We start from the raw sequence: 15642 nt of genomic DNA, 5'->3' as shown, positions 1-15642 counted from the left end.
AAACCAATACAAATATTAGAATGATCAGAAACACGTTTAATATACAGACATTAATATTTTATGCAGAAAATGATATTTTATATGTAATTACAATTGTTAAAAAGTCTCTGTTAGTCGATCACGTCTTAAGAATTGCAGCAAACTCAGGAATGTCCCTTTAAATGATATTACAAAAACAAAAACACTTAATAGCCAATGTCTAAATCATCCAAGTCAGGATATAAAGAGGAAATAAATAAATATAAATACATAAAAGCTAAAACAAATCAGATACTAGTATTTTAGAAACAGATCTTTTAAAAACCAACCTTAAACCCCGTATGTTGAGCTTCGTGGCATTTCATCTTTAAGAGAATGGTAATGAAAATAATCAAACAAGATGTCACAGCCATCGTGGTCAGTGCAAGCCACGATCCTCTAGCTACGTCGTCGTAACCCTTGACAACCTGCAAAGCGAGGCCAAAACACGTGACGACAAGAATAATACACATTCCTGGAATGGTTAAAGTGTTTGTCAGCGACTCCAATCGACTGCCTTTAGGCTTCCTTAATGCTAACAAGTCACCGTTATGTTCCGCTTCGAAAAACAGTCCGATTCTGTCACCGCTGTCCAGTGAAGTGTGTTCCTCGGTGATTCTTTCTTGGAGGTCGTCTACATCATCTGAAGATAATGTAGTCAAGGATTCCCGTTCTTCGCAGCGCTTTAAAATCACAATGCACCCGGTAACCATGTTCCCGAGGAGCATTCCAATAATATTGAAAGACACGAGGTGTTTGATTTCGAACAGAAGAGCATTCAAGGCAACTATTGAGCCAAGGGTGACGACGGCAAGAAGAGGCACTTTCGTTCTTTTGTTAATGTACAGAAAGGGAGAGAAAAAGAGTCCATCTGCTGCCAATACGTAAATCTGTCTAGACAGGTTGAATAAGTTCACCATCACCAGGTTGCTGAAACCTAGAACAGGTCCTATGGACACGATGTAGGTCGCCCAGTGTATTCCACGTGAATCGAACGCCATGGGAATCGGAGCAGTCGTGTTGATCTTCCAATAGGGAACTAGCATGATCAACGCACATGCTGTCCCAGCATAGAGCAGAGTCACCAGAACCATCTCCAGGAAGATGGCACGTGGCACCGATTTGGATGGAGTCTTAGCCTCCTCCGCCGACATGCAGATGGTATCGAATCCAGAATAGGCGTAGAAGCAGGCGGACGTTCCAGCAAGAACACCGGCAAAGCCGAAGGGCAAGAAGCCTCCATGATCGACGTTGGCGATGTTGGCGAAGTCTCCATACACGAAACCCATCGACGTAACGAATACCAATACCGAAGAGATGACAACAGCCAGTATTGTCGTCAGCGTGGCAGACGTGTGAACCCAAAGGGAGATAACTCCTATAACGATTAGCTCAAACGAGAAGGCTAGGAAGTCCAGCTTCTCGCTGAATGGTTCCCCCAGAGTTACCTTCCCTAGATACTGCGTGGTTTTGTTTTGTATTATGTTGTCGAACAGCGAATCTACGTAGCCACTCCATGCACGTGCGGTTATAGCACCTCCAGTCAATGTAACTGCAAGCAAATCACACTAGGATATTATTAAACATTGTAGGAACATTCTAAAAAAAAATAAAAAAATAAAAAAATAACCCTAAACAAACAAAATAACAAGATAAAAAATTAAACAAATAAAACTAAATATTGGGGTTTTTAATGAGTCTCTGACCATAGTTTCCGAAGAAAGTATGGAACCCCCCCCCCCCCCAAAAAAAAAAAAAAAAAAATATACTCTTCAAAAGAAGAAACGCAAAACCACATTGTCGTAACATTTGGAGAATTGATTTAATTATTGAATGGTGAGTCCGATAATTACCAAATGTTGCAGGATTGTTCACAATTCACTCTAGTCCATTGTGAGTAAGTGATAGGACACACCACCAAGGTCAAGGTCATCTGGAGTCAATACCGGGTGTGGCCTCTGCGTGTGTTGACAACTGCCTGGCACCGCCTGCCCATTGAAGCAACCAGAGTACGGATGACGTCCCGGGGGATGGTGGCCCACTCGGCCTGCAAGGCTGCTGCCAGCTCGGGCAGGGTCTGGGGCTGTGGTTGTCGCTGTCGGAGGCGTCGGTCCAACTCGTCCCATAGATGCTCAATTGGGTTCAAATCCGGTGATATCGATGGCCAAGGAAGGACATTAATGTTGTTGTTCTGTAGGAAAGCCGTTGTGAGACGTGCTGTGTGAGGCCTGGCGTTGTCATGTTGGAACACTGCGTTGGCGTTGGCCATAACTGGAACGATGTGTGGCCGGAGGATCTGGTCAATGTAGCCCTGTGCATTCAGGTTGCCCTGCACGTGGACCAGGTCAGTTCTGCCAGTGTGTGAGATGGCTGCCCACACCATGACACTACCCCCGCCGAATCTGTCCACTTCCTGCACGCAGTTTGCCGCATAACGTTCACCACGACGCCTATACACGCGACATCTTCCATCATGACGTCGGAGAAGAAATCGGGACTCGTCACTGAACCACACCGGTCTCCATCGCAGTTGAGGCCATTGTCGATGAATCTGGCACCACTGCAGTCGGAGTCGACGGTGTTGTGGTGTTAAGATGACCTCGAACTGGACGTCTGGCACGAATTCCTACCTCACGTAGGCGGTTCCGTACGGTCTGGTGGGATATCCTGCGCAAACTGGTATTGCTGCGGCTGTGGAGGTGGCAGTAGTCAATCGTTCCCGAAGGTGGCGTACCCGGATGTAGCGGTCCTGCCCGGGGGTAGTGACCCGTGCTCGACCGGATCTAGGGAGGTCACGTGTTGATCCATGTTGCTGGTAACGGTCCCACAGTCTGGAGATGGTGCTTGGGGACACATGGAATGCCCTGGCAACGGCCGTTCTGGATTCGCCTGCGTCTAGTCGGCCGATGGCATTGTTTCTCTGCGGTTCACTGAGACGTGGCATGTCCTGGATTGTCAACTGTCGGCCAGATACAGAGGCCAGGCAAGCGAACACCCTGCACTTTTATACTGTCGGTGTTCATGTTGCACGTGCAGACAACGCATGTGCAGTGGTGACATGGTTTGCACGTGGCTGCGTTTTTACGAATATTCACATTTTGGAACTTTATTGTACAGTAGCTGCGTTTTATCGAATGTAACCGTGGGAATGTGTTTGGGACATGCAATGACCTTATATTCACAAAGCATGAACCGGTAGGAAACATAAAATCGGAGTTATAACCCATTTGTACCCTTTTGCGTTTCTTTTTTTGAAGAGTATATATATATATATATATATATCACTGATGAATATGTAAAATATTTGTTATCGGCGAATTCGATAATAATCAATGTTTGCCTACCGTGTGGTAGTCAGCCAGTCCGTCTTTTCGTTACACACTAATATCTGACTGTGAGAACAATCATAACCATCCAACTGCCCGTCTAGCTCTCGAACGGCAGGGGTAGGTCTTGAACCACAAGTGCATTACGCACTTGACAAAAATAACGTAAATAGCTATTTCATTTTATCTTCCCCAAAGCTAAAACTATCCTGATACCAAATAAATTGAAAGTAAAACATAAGACAGTCAATTACTGCCAGTAACACGTAGTTCGCTTACTGATGATTTTAATCCAGGCAACCTGGAATGCCAGGAACTCGCACGCGCTCTCGTAGACGTATGTGTAGAGTGCACCGGTTTTCGGTACTCTCGCTCCGAACTCGGCGTAACAGACTGCGTTCACCATCGTGACGACACCAGCCAGCACGAACGACACAAGCACGCCTGGACCTGGCAAACAAAGAAGAAAGGAATGTTTTATTTAGCGACAGCACTAAAGCACATTGATTTATTAATCATCGGTTATTGGATGCAAAACATTTAGTAATTTTGACATATTATAGTCAGATGAGGATCGATCCCAAACCGACCGCGCATCAAGCGAGCGCTTTACCACTGGGCTACGTCCCGCCCTTCAACCCATTTTAATTATGGTCATATCGCTTCGGGCATAATAGATATTAATTAACATCCTAAGTACCATACAGATAATGAGACTGAATATCCTGCCGTCTTGAAATGGGCTATAAGGACCACATAAATATCTATATATATATATATTTATGTGGTCCTTATGGCCCATGTCATGACGGCAGGATATATATATATATATATATATATATATATATATATATATATATATATATATATATATATATATATATATATATATAGAGATAGAGAGAGAGAGAGAGAGAGAGAGAGAGAGAGAGAGAGAGAGAGAGAGAGAGAGAGAGAGAGAGAGAGGTTATTACCAGAGTATTTTTCGGTATCGTCAATATCATATATTAGGAATAAAGATTGTATTATACGTGCCTCTGGCGAGCATAATACATTATATTTATTCCTAATATATGATATTGACGATACCGAAATACACGAGGGTAATAATTTCGTTTTCATATAAGCTCAAGCTTAATACAACGTGTTTTTGTAAACTGTACACGCAACTTTAATTCCAGTCCGCCATTACTAGATATTCAAATGACGTAAGAATATGTGGCGCGGTGTATTTTTTAATGGAAATGACGTCAAACTCGAATGACGTCATTTTGGATGTCCTTACATCAAAATAAAGTTATGCCTAACGTTTTTTGTTTTCTGAACGCTGGACAGCTTTCATTATCTCGCCTTCATGTAATATTCTTTAATCTCATTGGTTGTTTGCCGTTGGACAAATCCCTTATCCCCCTGTGGGCGGAGCCAAATTCTCTTATACCCCGTCTGTAATTTCCAAGTTTCCAGCCGCCCCAGTTAATGCTAAAGCAATAATTAGATTATAAATAACATTGATAATCAATCAAGTATACACAATTAATTTTATTTTTACTATAAAATACACTATTTCAATACTTTTAAAAGCTGCAATGTTGAACTCGGCCACCTAATTACGGTCGTGGTGTTATTGTATTAATGCGCGATTAGCAACAGTTGGTTTTTTTTTTTTTTTTTTTTTTTTTACTACATACATTTCTGATAAAAAAAAGTTTTTTTTTTTTTTTTTTTTTTAATATATCTGTTTCAGACAATTTCGTATTACAAACATTTGAAGTTAAAAACTCGTTTATCGATGGAACTATTTTTCGTCACTGGCAAGTGCTTTCGTTCGCGTCCGCGTGGTACGGCTCCTCCGTTAATAAATTGTTAACAATTATTGTCTGGCGTTATTATAATTATTTGGCTATATGGTTTAACATGTCGGCAAGATAAATTCGTTGTAGAAGCATCTCTCAGGGTATATGGCTTTTTATGTACCCTCTGTGTGCTCTTTTACCCCCTCGCCTTCGGCTCGGGGTAAAAGAACACACAGAGGGTACATAAAAAGCCATATACCCCTCGTGATGCTTCTACAACTTATATTGTCAAACTGCCATTGAAATGTTTTTATTTGATGACTATGAATGCATACGTCAATCATTGAGTGTGACCCATGTACGTTTGCTTAAATGTCAATAAACCTAGTGTCGAGATCTAATTTCCAAAGTTATCAAATTCTTAAAGAATGTGATCTGAAAAATATCACATACTTTGATTGCACTGAAAATGTAAGATATTATATGATAAATATATATGTATGTATGTATGTATGTATGTATGTATGTATGTATTGTAACACATGAGATCTAGCCTTAACTTCCATCCTCATGCATCCCAATTACCGAAATAATGTTGAAGACAACTTTTATTACTTAAAACGTCTGCCTTTTGTTGCTCTATTGCACAAACTAGAGGTCATATGTGCATACTTTATTTTCACTTTCTTTCGGTCAATATCGTGTTTCTAAACAATGCAGACCCACAATGAAGTTATGCTACGGCCATAAATGTACGCAGTCAAGATGACTCACTAGCAGGTAATCTGCATTCAGGAACGAGTTTATATTGACCGATGCAGACTATATGGTTCCAACTTCGTCTATTGGAGGACTGCCACTTTGTCGTATGCGCGGGTACAGTCGCCAAAAACATTTCTACATAAACAAAGGAAGACCTGAATGCTCAGACATGTGGGCGTACAAAGGACATTTGTAGGAAATGTAAATATTTTTAAAAACATTTCAGTGAAGAATTAAAAGTCGCAGACCCTAGTTTTAACCCGTAAAAATGGACACTAAGTTTGGTTAATCTAATCACCTGCAACACATCTGGATCAAGTCACAATAGAGTGAAATAAGAGTATGTGATGTTAAAACCCGTAACAGTAGACGAAGTCGTCTCCATAACGGTTACTTCTCAGAATGGATCCTCGGAGACCTCAAGCGAGCACTCAACCGACTGAGCTAGATCACATTAACCCTTTAAAAAAGAAAGAAAGAATGCATGGCGAAGTATAGTTATTGATATATTAACCACGACATACACACACACCTGCATATTCTTTGGCGGCGACTCCGGCAAGAAGGTAAATGCCGACGCCAACAGTGGAGCCGACGCCGATAAACGTCAGCTGACACGTGGTCAGAGATCGTCTGAGATCGGTGGCGTGATCGTCTTGGTGAATCGTCTTCTTCTGTAGAGCCCGAGTCTTGAGCTTACTCAGAAGTGGCGCCAGTCGACGCATACCAGAGCCTTAATGCCTCTCTTTACCAGACGTGAGCATAGTCCGTGGTTCATCTGCAAAATAGTGTTAAAGGCGATGAGTTAGCTATAATCACATTCGTAACAATTTGCTGTCTACGTCTTGCCCACCCACACCCACACATATACACTCTCACTCACTCACTCACTCACTCACTCACTCACTCACTCACTCTCTCTCTCTCTCTCTCTCTCTCTCTCTCTCTCTCTCTCTCTCTCTCTCTCTCTCTCTCTCTCTCTCTCTCTCTCTCTCTCTCTCTCTCTCTCTCTCTCTCTCTCTCTCTCTCTCTCTCTCCCTCTCTCTCCCTCTCCCCTCCCTCCCTCTCCCTCTCCCTCTCCCTCTCTTTCACAAATTAAACATGGCGTGCTAATTTGTAGACCAGTTGTGCGCTGGAACAAAAGTAATACCTTTGTATTTTCAGCTACATAAACGTAAGTCTATTTAATTACGTTTGGGAAACACATTAATTTTAACACAATGGCAAGGACAATTACACAATATTTTACCATATAGTTATTGTCTTTTCGTGCTGGGGTGTCGTTAAACATTCATTCATTCGTTCATTCTGTTTTATTGTCTGTCGCTTGTGTTACATGACAGGTAAATTTTGTGGTCGCATTTGTAGGGTAAAAATGTACCGAAATCGATCATTGGGTCTGACTTTACTGGTCGTAATCCGTAGTCCCGGGGTGGTCTTAACACTGAAGTAGTTTTGCTATAAATTAATAAGGAACATTCCTTTCTTTAAAATATTGGTCCTTATTGCGAGGTGGTCTTAGGTGGGGTTTCATTATACTTTGTTCAATGTGCTGAGTTGTCAACAAAGTTAAACATTGCTCTGCTTAACGACACCACTAGAACACATTGATTTATTAATCATCGACTATTGGAAAAAAAAAAAAAAAAAGTGTTTTATTTAACGACGCACTCAACACATTTTATTTACGGTTATATGGCGTCAGACATATGGTTAAGAACCACACAGATTTTGAGTGGAAACCCGCTGTCGCCACTACATGGGCTACTCTTCCGATTAGCAGCAAGGAATCTTTTATTTGCGCTTCCCACAGGCAGGATAGCACAAACCATGGCCTTTGTTGAACCAGTTATCAATCACTGGTCGGTGCAAGTGGTTTACACCTACCCACTGAGCCTAGCGGAGCACTCACTCAGGGTTTGGAGTCGGTATCTGGATTAAAAATCCCATGCTTCGACTGGGATCCGAACCCAGTACCTACCAGCCTGTAGACCGATGGCCTGCCACGACGCCACCGAGGCCGGTCGACTATTGGATGTCAAACATTTAGTAATTTTGATTCACAGTCATCAGAGGAAGCCCTCTACATTTGTCCATTAGTAGTGTAACACGCGCATACATCATTATATATACGGTATGAATTAGTATACTAATGTAACAGGCGCTTAAAATATGATATGTAGGGTATGAATTATCGCACATGGTACCGTAGTGAGGATGCACGTAATTCTGGTTACGGTTGGCATACTGACAAGGTGTGAACATGGAGAGATGGAGACAGGACTGAGCAGAGAAACACAAAGCTGGTTGGTTATACACGCGAAACTAAGAACAGGTAAATCGCAAATGTTACATTGGTGGCAGCGGTTGGATAATTTGTTGTCAGCAGTCGTTGTGGGGTAGCATTTCGATGCTGACACGCGTGGCACGGTTGTTTGAGTTCATGGCCGAAAAGTTGTGTGTTTTGGTGACCGATTCGAGAGGTAACAATATTGGTAATCGCAGACAATATTTGTCACCAAGAGATTTCACACTGAAGTTTGTGATTAAGAATGGTGCGACGATTGATGATTACCAGTCCATTAATCAGCATTTATATGTGAAACTTCCTGCGGGAATTAACGACCTGTTGATTCGAAAAGTGTTTGAAAGAATTATCAGCAGAAACCATTATTGAAAAACTGAAATTATTCAAGGAAACTATCACAAAACCCCCCACATTATCTCAATGCGTTACCAGACCTGTATTGTCTATACGTTCGGCTTCATTACAACTGATTTGTGAACATAAGCAGTTATTAAGGCATGTTCAATGCATACAGATTCCGATGATGGAATGGCGCATATAAAAGATCCCTTGCTACTAATGGAAAAAAGTGTAGCGGGTTTCGACTGCGTCAAAATTACCAAATATTTGACATCCAATAGCCGATCATTAATAAATCAATATGCTCTAGTGGTGGTGTTAAACAAAACCAAACTAAACTCTTTTTTATATTTTTATATGCACTTTCCCACAGACGGGAATGCAAATATCACGGCCTTTGACCAGGTGTGGTGCACTGGCTGGAACGAGAAAACTACCAATCAGTTGAATGAATCCACCGAGGTGATTTGATCCTGCCACCGCAAGCACCTCAGGCGAGCACTCAACCGAAATGTCATCCCATGTCGAATACAAATAAGAATTCATTTCCTTTCACAGCAGTAACCGTAATCAGATCGCATGCGCCTCTATCAATCTTATGGCACCAACAATTAGGAGGGACCCCCCCCCCCCCCCCCCCCCCCCCCCCCCCCCCCCCCCCCTGCTGAAGCAAATGGTCCGCTTTCAGAACTAAAACATACAGATTTATACATATGGCGTGTCTGGTGGTGCAAAACAAAATAGAAAAAGGGTCCACTTGGTTCATGTTCCAACCCACCCCCCCCCCCCCCCCCAGGTCCAGCTCACGCTACCCCCATGAAGTAGCCCGTGAAGTGGCGACAACAGGTTTCCTCTCTCAATATCTGTGTGGTCCTTAACCATATGTCCGACGCCATATAACCTTAAATGGAATGTGTTGAGTGCGTCGTTAAATACACCATTTCCTTCCTTTCCAACAGTTAGGTGACTTCAAGTGATACACGCACTCATGTGACGCATGAAGACTCGTAAAACATCGTCATTGTGGGTTACTCAAAAATAAATTCAGATAAGTAACCCATTTTCTTATTATTTCAAAATTTATTTATTATATTTATTATTATTATTATTATTATTATTTATTTATTTATTTAGTTAGTTAGTGTTTATTATATATCGTGAACAGTCATGTAAGGGGGCGGGAATGTTTTATTTAACGAAGCACTCAACACATTTTATTTACGGTTATATGGCGTCGGACATAAGGTTAAGGACCATACAGATATTGAGAGAGGAAACCCGATGTCGCCACTTTATGGGCTACTCTTTTCGATTAGCAGCTAGGGATACCATCCCACTGACAGGATAGTACATACCACAGCCTTTTTTACACCAGTTGTGGAGCACTAGCTGAAATGAGAAATAGCCCAATGGGTCCACCGACGGGGATCGATCCTACACCGACCGCGCATCAAGCGAGATTTTTACCACTGGGTTACGTCCAGCCCCTCAATAAATAGAAGTTATGTTAATATTACTCAATTTGCTCCAACTAACGAAATTTTCTCTAAATAAATATTTTCCGATGTTAAGCTAGTTAGTATTGTCCGACGCTAATAGCTGGGTAAGTTTGAACACGCTTGAACGTCTGATAATAGTTTATTTAATAAATTTAATTTTTAAATCATATCATGGGCAATGGAGATAAAACGATACTGGTCTTCTATTTAATTTTGTTCACAAAGTGTACATTTTCTCTGTGATCTTTTAATATTTTTACACCGTGCAATTTTTTTTATTTAATTTATGATGCGTCAGATTAAGAATCGACCGTAATTTTGTCTATTTTTTTTTAAATTCAAATCCTTTATTGCATTAAGTTGTTACAACCTATCGGCATAATACAATCAGATCAATTAACATGTTTTCCTACAAATCAAATATCACTTACGTGACATTTGTTTTTCTTAATTCTGATCTTCAAATCTTCAAATAAAATGTAAAATAACTGATTCAGTGGAAATCCGAATGTATTGACATAAATATTACCATACATGTATATGTATTTCGATTTTTTGTTTTAAGTAATAAAAGTGTGTGTGTGTGTGTGTGTGTGTGTGTGTGTGTGTGTGTGTGTGTGCGTGCGCGTGCCTGTTTTATTTTATTTTTGTAATATATATTGTTTTTCGTCTTTATTTTATTACAGTCTTAACACATTTATTTGCTTTAAAAATAAGCAGTTTTCGGATCGGCCAACAAGCTTTGGCTACGTCTACCAGCACTTTACAAAAATGCAATATTCATAGACAGCATGACGTGTTCATGGTTACTCCAGGTTTTATATTCTTGTAGGAAATGGTAAAAGAAGAAGAAAAGCTAGAGTAGATGTATTGCGTGCGAACAGAGTGACAAGCGAACTGTTATTTTAAAGGCACTGTTACCGTACTCAGTCTGCGGCCATTTGAAAGATGTAAAAAAAAAAAAAAAAAAAAAAAAAAAAAAACTTAACACCTTTGGGGCGGGACGTAGACCAGTGGTAAAGCACTCGCTTGATGCGCGGTCGGTTTGGGATCGATCCCTGTCGGTGGGCCCATTGGGCTATTTCTCGTTCCAGCCAGTGCACCACGACTGGTATGTCAAAGGCCGTGGTATGTGCTATCCTGTCTGTGGGAATGTGCATATAAAAGATCCCTTGCTACTAATGGAAACACAATGTAGCGGGCTTCCTCTCTATGACTGTGTCAAAATTACCAAATGTTTGACATCCAATATCCGACGATTCATAAACCAATGTGCTCTAATGTTGTCCTTAAACAAAACAAACTTTTTTAATTAACATCTGTTACATATATAAATTAATATTGATTCTTGTTTAAAATATATTTGTTTGTATATATTCAATGCATTTCTGATCGTTCTGTAGTTGTGTATGCAAGTTTAAAGTAACCCAAACTGGATTTCGTACGTACGAATACAATTTATATATTACGGAATAACATGTCTTTGACATATATTCAATGTATTTCTGATCGTTCTGTAGTTGTGTATGCAAGTTTAAAGTAACTCAAACTGGATTTCATACGTACGAATACAATTTATATATTACGGAATAACATGCGTTTGACATATATTCAATGTATTTCTGATCGTTCTGTAGTTGTGTATGCATGTTTAAAGTAACCCAAACTGGATTTCGTACGTACGAATACAATTTATATATTACGGAATAGCATGCATTTGACATAGTACAAACACTAGGACGATCAGACACACATTTAATATACAGCCACTGATATGCTACGTAGAAAAATGTATTTACGGGGTTTCTGCCAGAGGGTAAAACGGATATGGCCCCCATTTTTGTTTTTTGCAGGGATTTTATTTTTTAAGTTAACCTTCTGACAACATTAATGACTTATCATTACTGTATGATTTTCAGGGAGGAAACCCGCTGTCGCCACTTCATGGGCTACTCTTTTCGATTGGCTACAAGGGATCTTTTATATGCACCATCCCATATACAGGACAGCACATACCACGGCCTTTGATGTACCAGTTGTGGAGCACAGGCTGGAACGAAAAATAGCCCAATGGGCCCACCGACGGGGATTATCCCAAACCGACCGCGCATCAAGCGAGCGCTTTACCACTGGGCTACGTCTCGCCCCTTCACGTTGATGGCTACACACTGAATAGCACAGTCCATTGGTATACGAGCTGTCGCAACAACGCAGTCGTATTATCTATCCAATTGCTGTATAATCGTATGAAACATCTGTCGCAGTTACACATACAACAAACAAAAAAAATCAACAAAACAACGTGAATAGAATGATATCGACCTTTCTGGCACAACTGTTAAGCCTCTATTTTTTATATTAAATAATAATAATAATAATAATAATAATAATAAATCGCACAGTATTATTGTATCCAAAGTAGATGCACCACATTACTGGTCAACACTCTTCGCAGTTCTTAACCACAATCAAACTTAACCACATACGCGCACTCCCAATGCTTGCGTAATTCTCTCAAACACGGTCTTTCAATTTCATTTCCTCCTTTCGTCGATTAGGCTACAGGTTGGACTATACCAATTCAAATCCCATAGGCGACCATGTTAACGTTTGTGTTTAAAAACACTATATGCAATATATCAACCAAACTGTGACCCATAAATATCAGTACTACAACCCCTACCTCAAAGTATTAACTGCAGAAAATGGTACCTTTCATGGCTCATTTTCGGTATAACCAGATGTTTCTGCAACACCCCTAGTTTCGCACAAAATTTTAGTACTTTTTTTTACAGGTACCCCATACATGTTCCAAGCACAAGGCTACTTGACACGGTGGTACTACATCAAATAAAATTGCATACATTTTTAGCCCAGATGAAACTAATTTTTTTTACAACCAACACACTCACATTTATAACCAATCACAGGACTTGTGGTGTTAACTTCTGTACCTCGAACTTCGACCCAGCCGGAAATTAATTGGTATAGTGCAACCTACACGGTTCTGGGAGCACAAACGAATCCGCAAATAAATAAAACAAATTAATTCGTGAACGTGACGGCTAGATATTTTCTCATGGATGACCAGCTTTATTAATTTTATACGCATCAACAGACCACCACGCTACTGTGTAATGAGTACCGTTAAACTATGCTTGCTTACCCGAAAAAGCCCGAGTCAAGTCGAAGTTTTGTTACTCGTGGCAGTGTCGATCTTTCAGCAAGTGTTGCTGCAAACTCGTTGGCAAAATGGTTGACGGTGTAAACGACAGCGTCCTCGGGTGCAGCTCCGATACCGACGAGGAAATCAACAAGGTCAAAATTGTTCTGTGAACTGTATTAACGTGTTAATTTCCAGGAAAAAACAAAATCAATTATTTTGTGACCGTCTGCCATATCGACATAATGTGTTTACTCGGTTGAAGCGACAAAGGGAAGTCACTGCGTGAAAATTACTTGACTTACCTGTCGCTGTCCACCTTGGTTTTTTGTGCTATTTCCAAAAGTACGGGGTCGGGTTGTGTTGGCGTAAACAGTATTTAAAAAACAAATGTCACATGTAAGGGTAGTATTCACAGAAACACTTACTACAATATTGCGAGTTAATCTGGCAAAACAATAAATAATTTAATTGCTTATTAACGGGTCAAATGACAATATACATACAATAATTATACAATACAGACAACACAGATTGCCACCTAGCCTAAATAGGCTTATTGGACACATAAAACATTTTATTACATGAATATTTAATATATATATATATATATATATATATATATATATATATATATATATATATATATATATGCTGCTAGTGGTCCGTTACTTACAATAATGTAACATCTACTAGTAGTATTATATTAACATCTACTATAACGAGGGGAAAATCATTAAAAGAAATATATATTTTTTTTACTTCAAAATGTTATGTCTAAAATTCCTATTATAACATTTAAACAAATAAATAAAAATAAACAAAAGGATTACAAATACGCTATAATACTTATGAATTATTATTTTAAAATGAAACAAATAAGTAAATATGTATTTAAAGGGACATTCCCGAGTTTGCTGCAATTTTACTAACAGACTTTTTAACGATTGTAATTACATATTCAATATATGTTTCTGCATAAAATATTAGTGGCTGTATATTAAACGTGTTTCTGATAGTTGTAATATTTGTACTAGGTTAAATTTCATCTTATTTCTTAAAATATCGTTTTTTCGTACGTACGAAATTATTTGAAGACAAAATCCAGTTTGGGCTTCTTACATATATTAAGACGACCAGAAACACATTGAATATACACACACTGATATTCTAAACAAGAAAACATATTTAATATACAACTTTAATTGTAGAAATATTTTATTAGTCGGAAACATCTTACAATGCAGCAAACTCAGGAATGTCCCTTTAATTAAGAGGGTTTTTACGCCTTTGGAACATATTAAATAAGATACGAGCAACCAGATATACGCGCTGTAGGGTTTTGTTTAAAATCTGTTTAACAACACCTCCAGAGAACAAATTTATTATTTAATATCGCTGTTGAATGTCAAACATTTGGTAGGCCTAATTGTGACACAGTCCTCAAAACCATCTATGTAGATCCTTTCTCTCATTTGTTTTCCCCGTTCCAACCAGTGTACCAAGACATATCAGATGAAAATGGAAAAACAATGGGGGGGGGGGGGGGGGGAGTGTCTTGTAAGATGATAAATAAATCAATGTGTTCTAGCGGGTTCACTACACAAAACATGCTGCAATTTTTTATGACTAAAAATGAAACATTGTTTTGAAAACATTGCTCAACCCTTGTCATTGCCCATAAATGGGTAGAAAAACGTCTTGGTTCCTATTATCAGTGTTACGTCTCACTACAACGTAACACTTCGACGTCAAACGATGACATCATCGATTGGCGCACTCCATCTTTAACAAGATCAGTAATATAAATTAAAATTGATTATGGGTAATAAACATGATATTAAACTCGCTACCATTGCGTATCATGTTTATGTCCCTCGTGAAATAATTTAATCGCCACTTGCTAAAGTTCGTGACGATTAAAAATTATTTCACTCAGGACATAAACATAATACGAAATGGAAGTTAGTTTACTATCCTATAAGTACATATCCTCTCCATTCCCCACAATGTTCCGTATACTATGACGCAACCGATGGCTACCTACCACCCACCAGCTATATTTAATTGTGGAATGGCCGATATGTTTTTGTAAATTCCTAGCTTGAACTAATATACATACGTGTTCGCATTCAGGCGGTCGTGTCTTGTCGGAACCAGTGGGATGTTTTTGTTTTGTTTGCGTCTATACTGGGTTTTTCTGAAGTGGCAGTCCTCCTACAGACGAACTTGCAACCATATGTCGTAGTCAAAAGCAGTTGTTCTCTGTAGACAAAGCATCTGACAATGACTCATGGCCGCATACCCTCACGACTCATGCGGGTTTCTTCTTCTTGAGGGGCGGGACGTGGCCGAGTGGAAAATACGTTTACCTTTCTTTCTTTTTTTTTTTTTTTTTCTTTTTTTTTTGTAAATAGCCTTGTGCAGAGATAAA

The 15642-nt window shown here is 39.6% G+C and overlaps 2 protein-coding genes across 2 annotated transcripts in view; both read right to left on the bottom strand.

Moving 5' to 3' along the window:
* Positions 1-296: 296 nt before the first annotated feature.
* On the bottom strand, positions 297-15468 carry LOC121390298 (cationic amino acid transporter 4-like). The gene is made up of 4 exons (XM_041522084.1): positions 15331-15468; positions 6432-6677; positions 3624-3794; positions 297-1570 (listed from the first exon to the last, which is right to left on the bottom strand). The coding sequence occupies exons 2-4, from the start codon at positions 6622-6624 to the stop codon at positions 297-299; spliced, it is 1638 nt and encodes a 545-aa protein (XP_041378018.1). The 5' UTR covers positions 6625-6677; positions 15331-15468.
* Positions 15335-15642, bottom strand: part of LOC121389949 (MFS-type transporter SLC18B1-like) — a 39885-nt gene continuing 39577 nt past the window's right edge. Inside the window, exon 14 of the mRNA XM_041521619.1 lies at positions 15335-15473. Within this exon, the coding sequence (XP_041377553.1) occupies positions 15426-15473 (48 nt within the window). The 3' untranslated portion in view covers positions 15335-15425. The remainder of the gene's footprint in view (positions 15474-15642) is intronic.

The sequence above is a fragment of the Gigantopelta aegis genome, chromosome 15 (assembly GCF_016097555.1).
Source record: "Gigantopelta aegis isolate Gae_Host chromosome 15, Gae_host_genome, whole genome shotgun sequence".
Lineage (NCBI taxonomy): Eukaryota > Metazoa > Mollusca > Gastropoda > Neomphalida > Peltospiridae > Gigantopelta > Gigantopelta aegis.
Note: the sequence above shows the minus strand (reverse complement) of the source record. Positions and strands in the feature narration are given on the sequence as shown.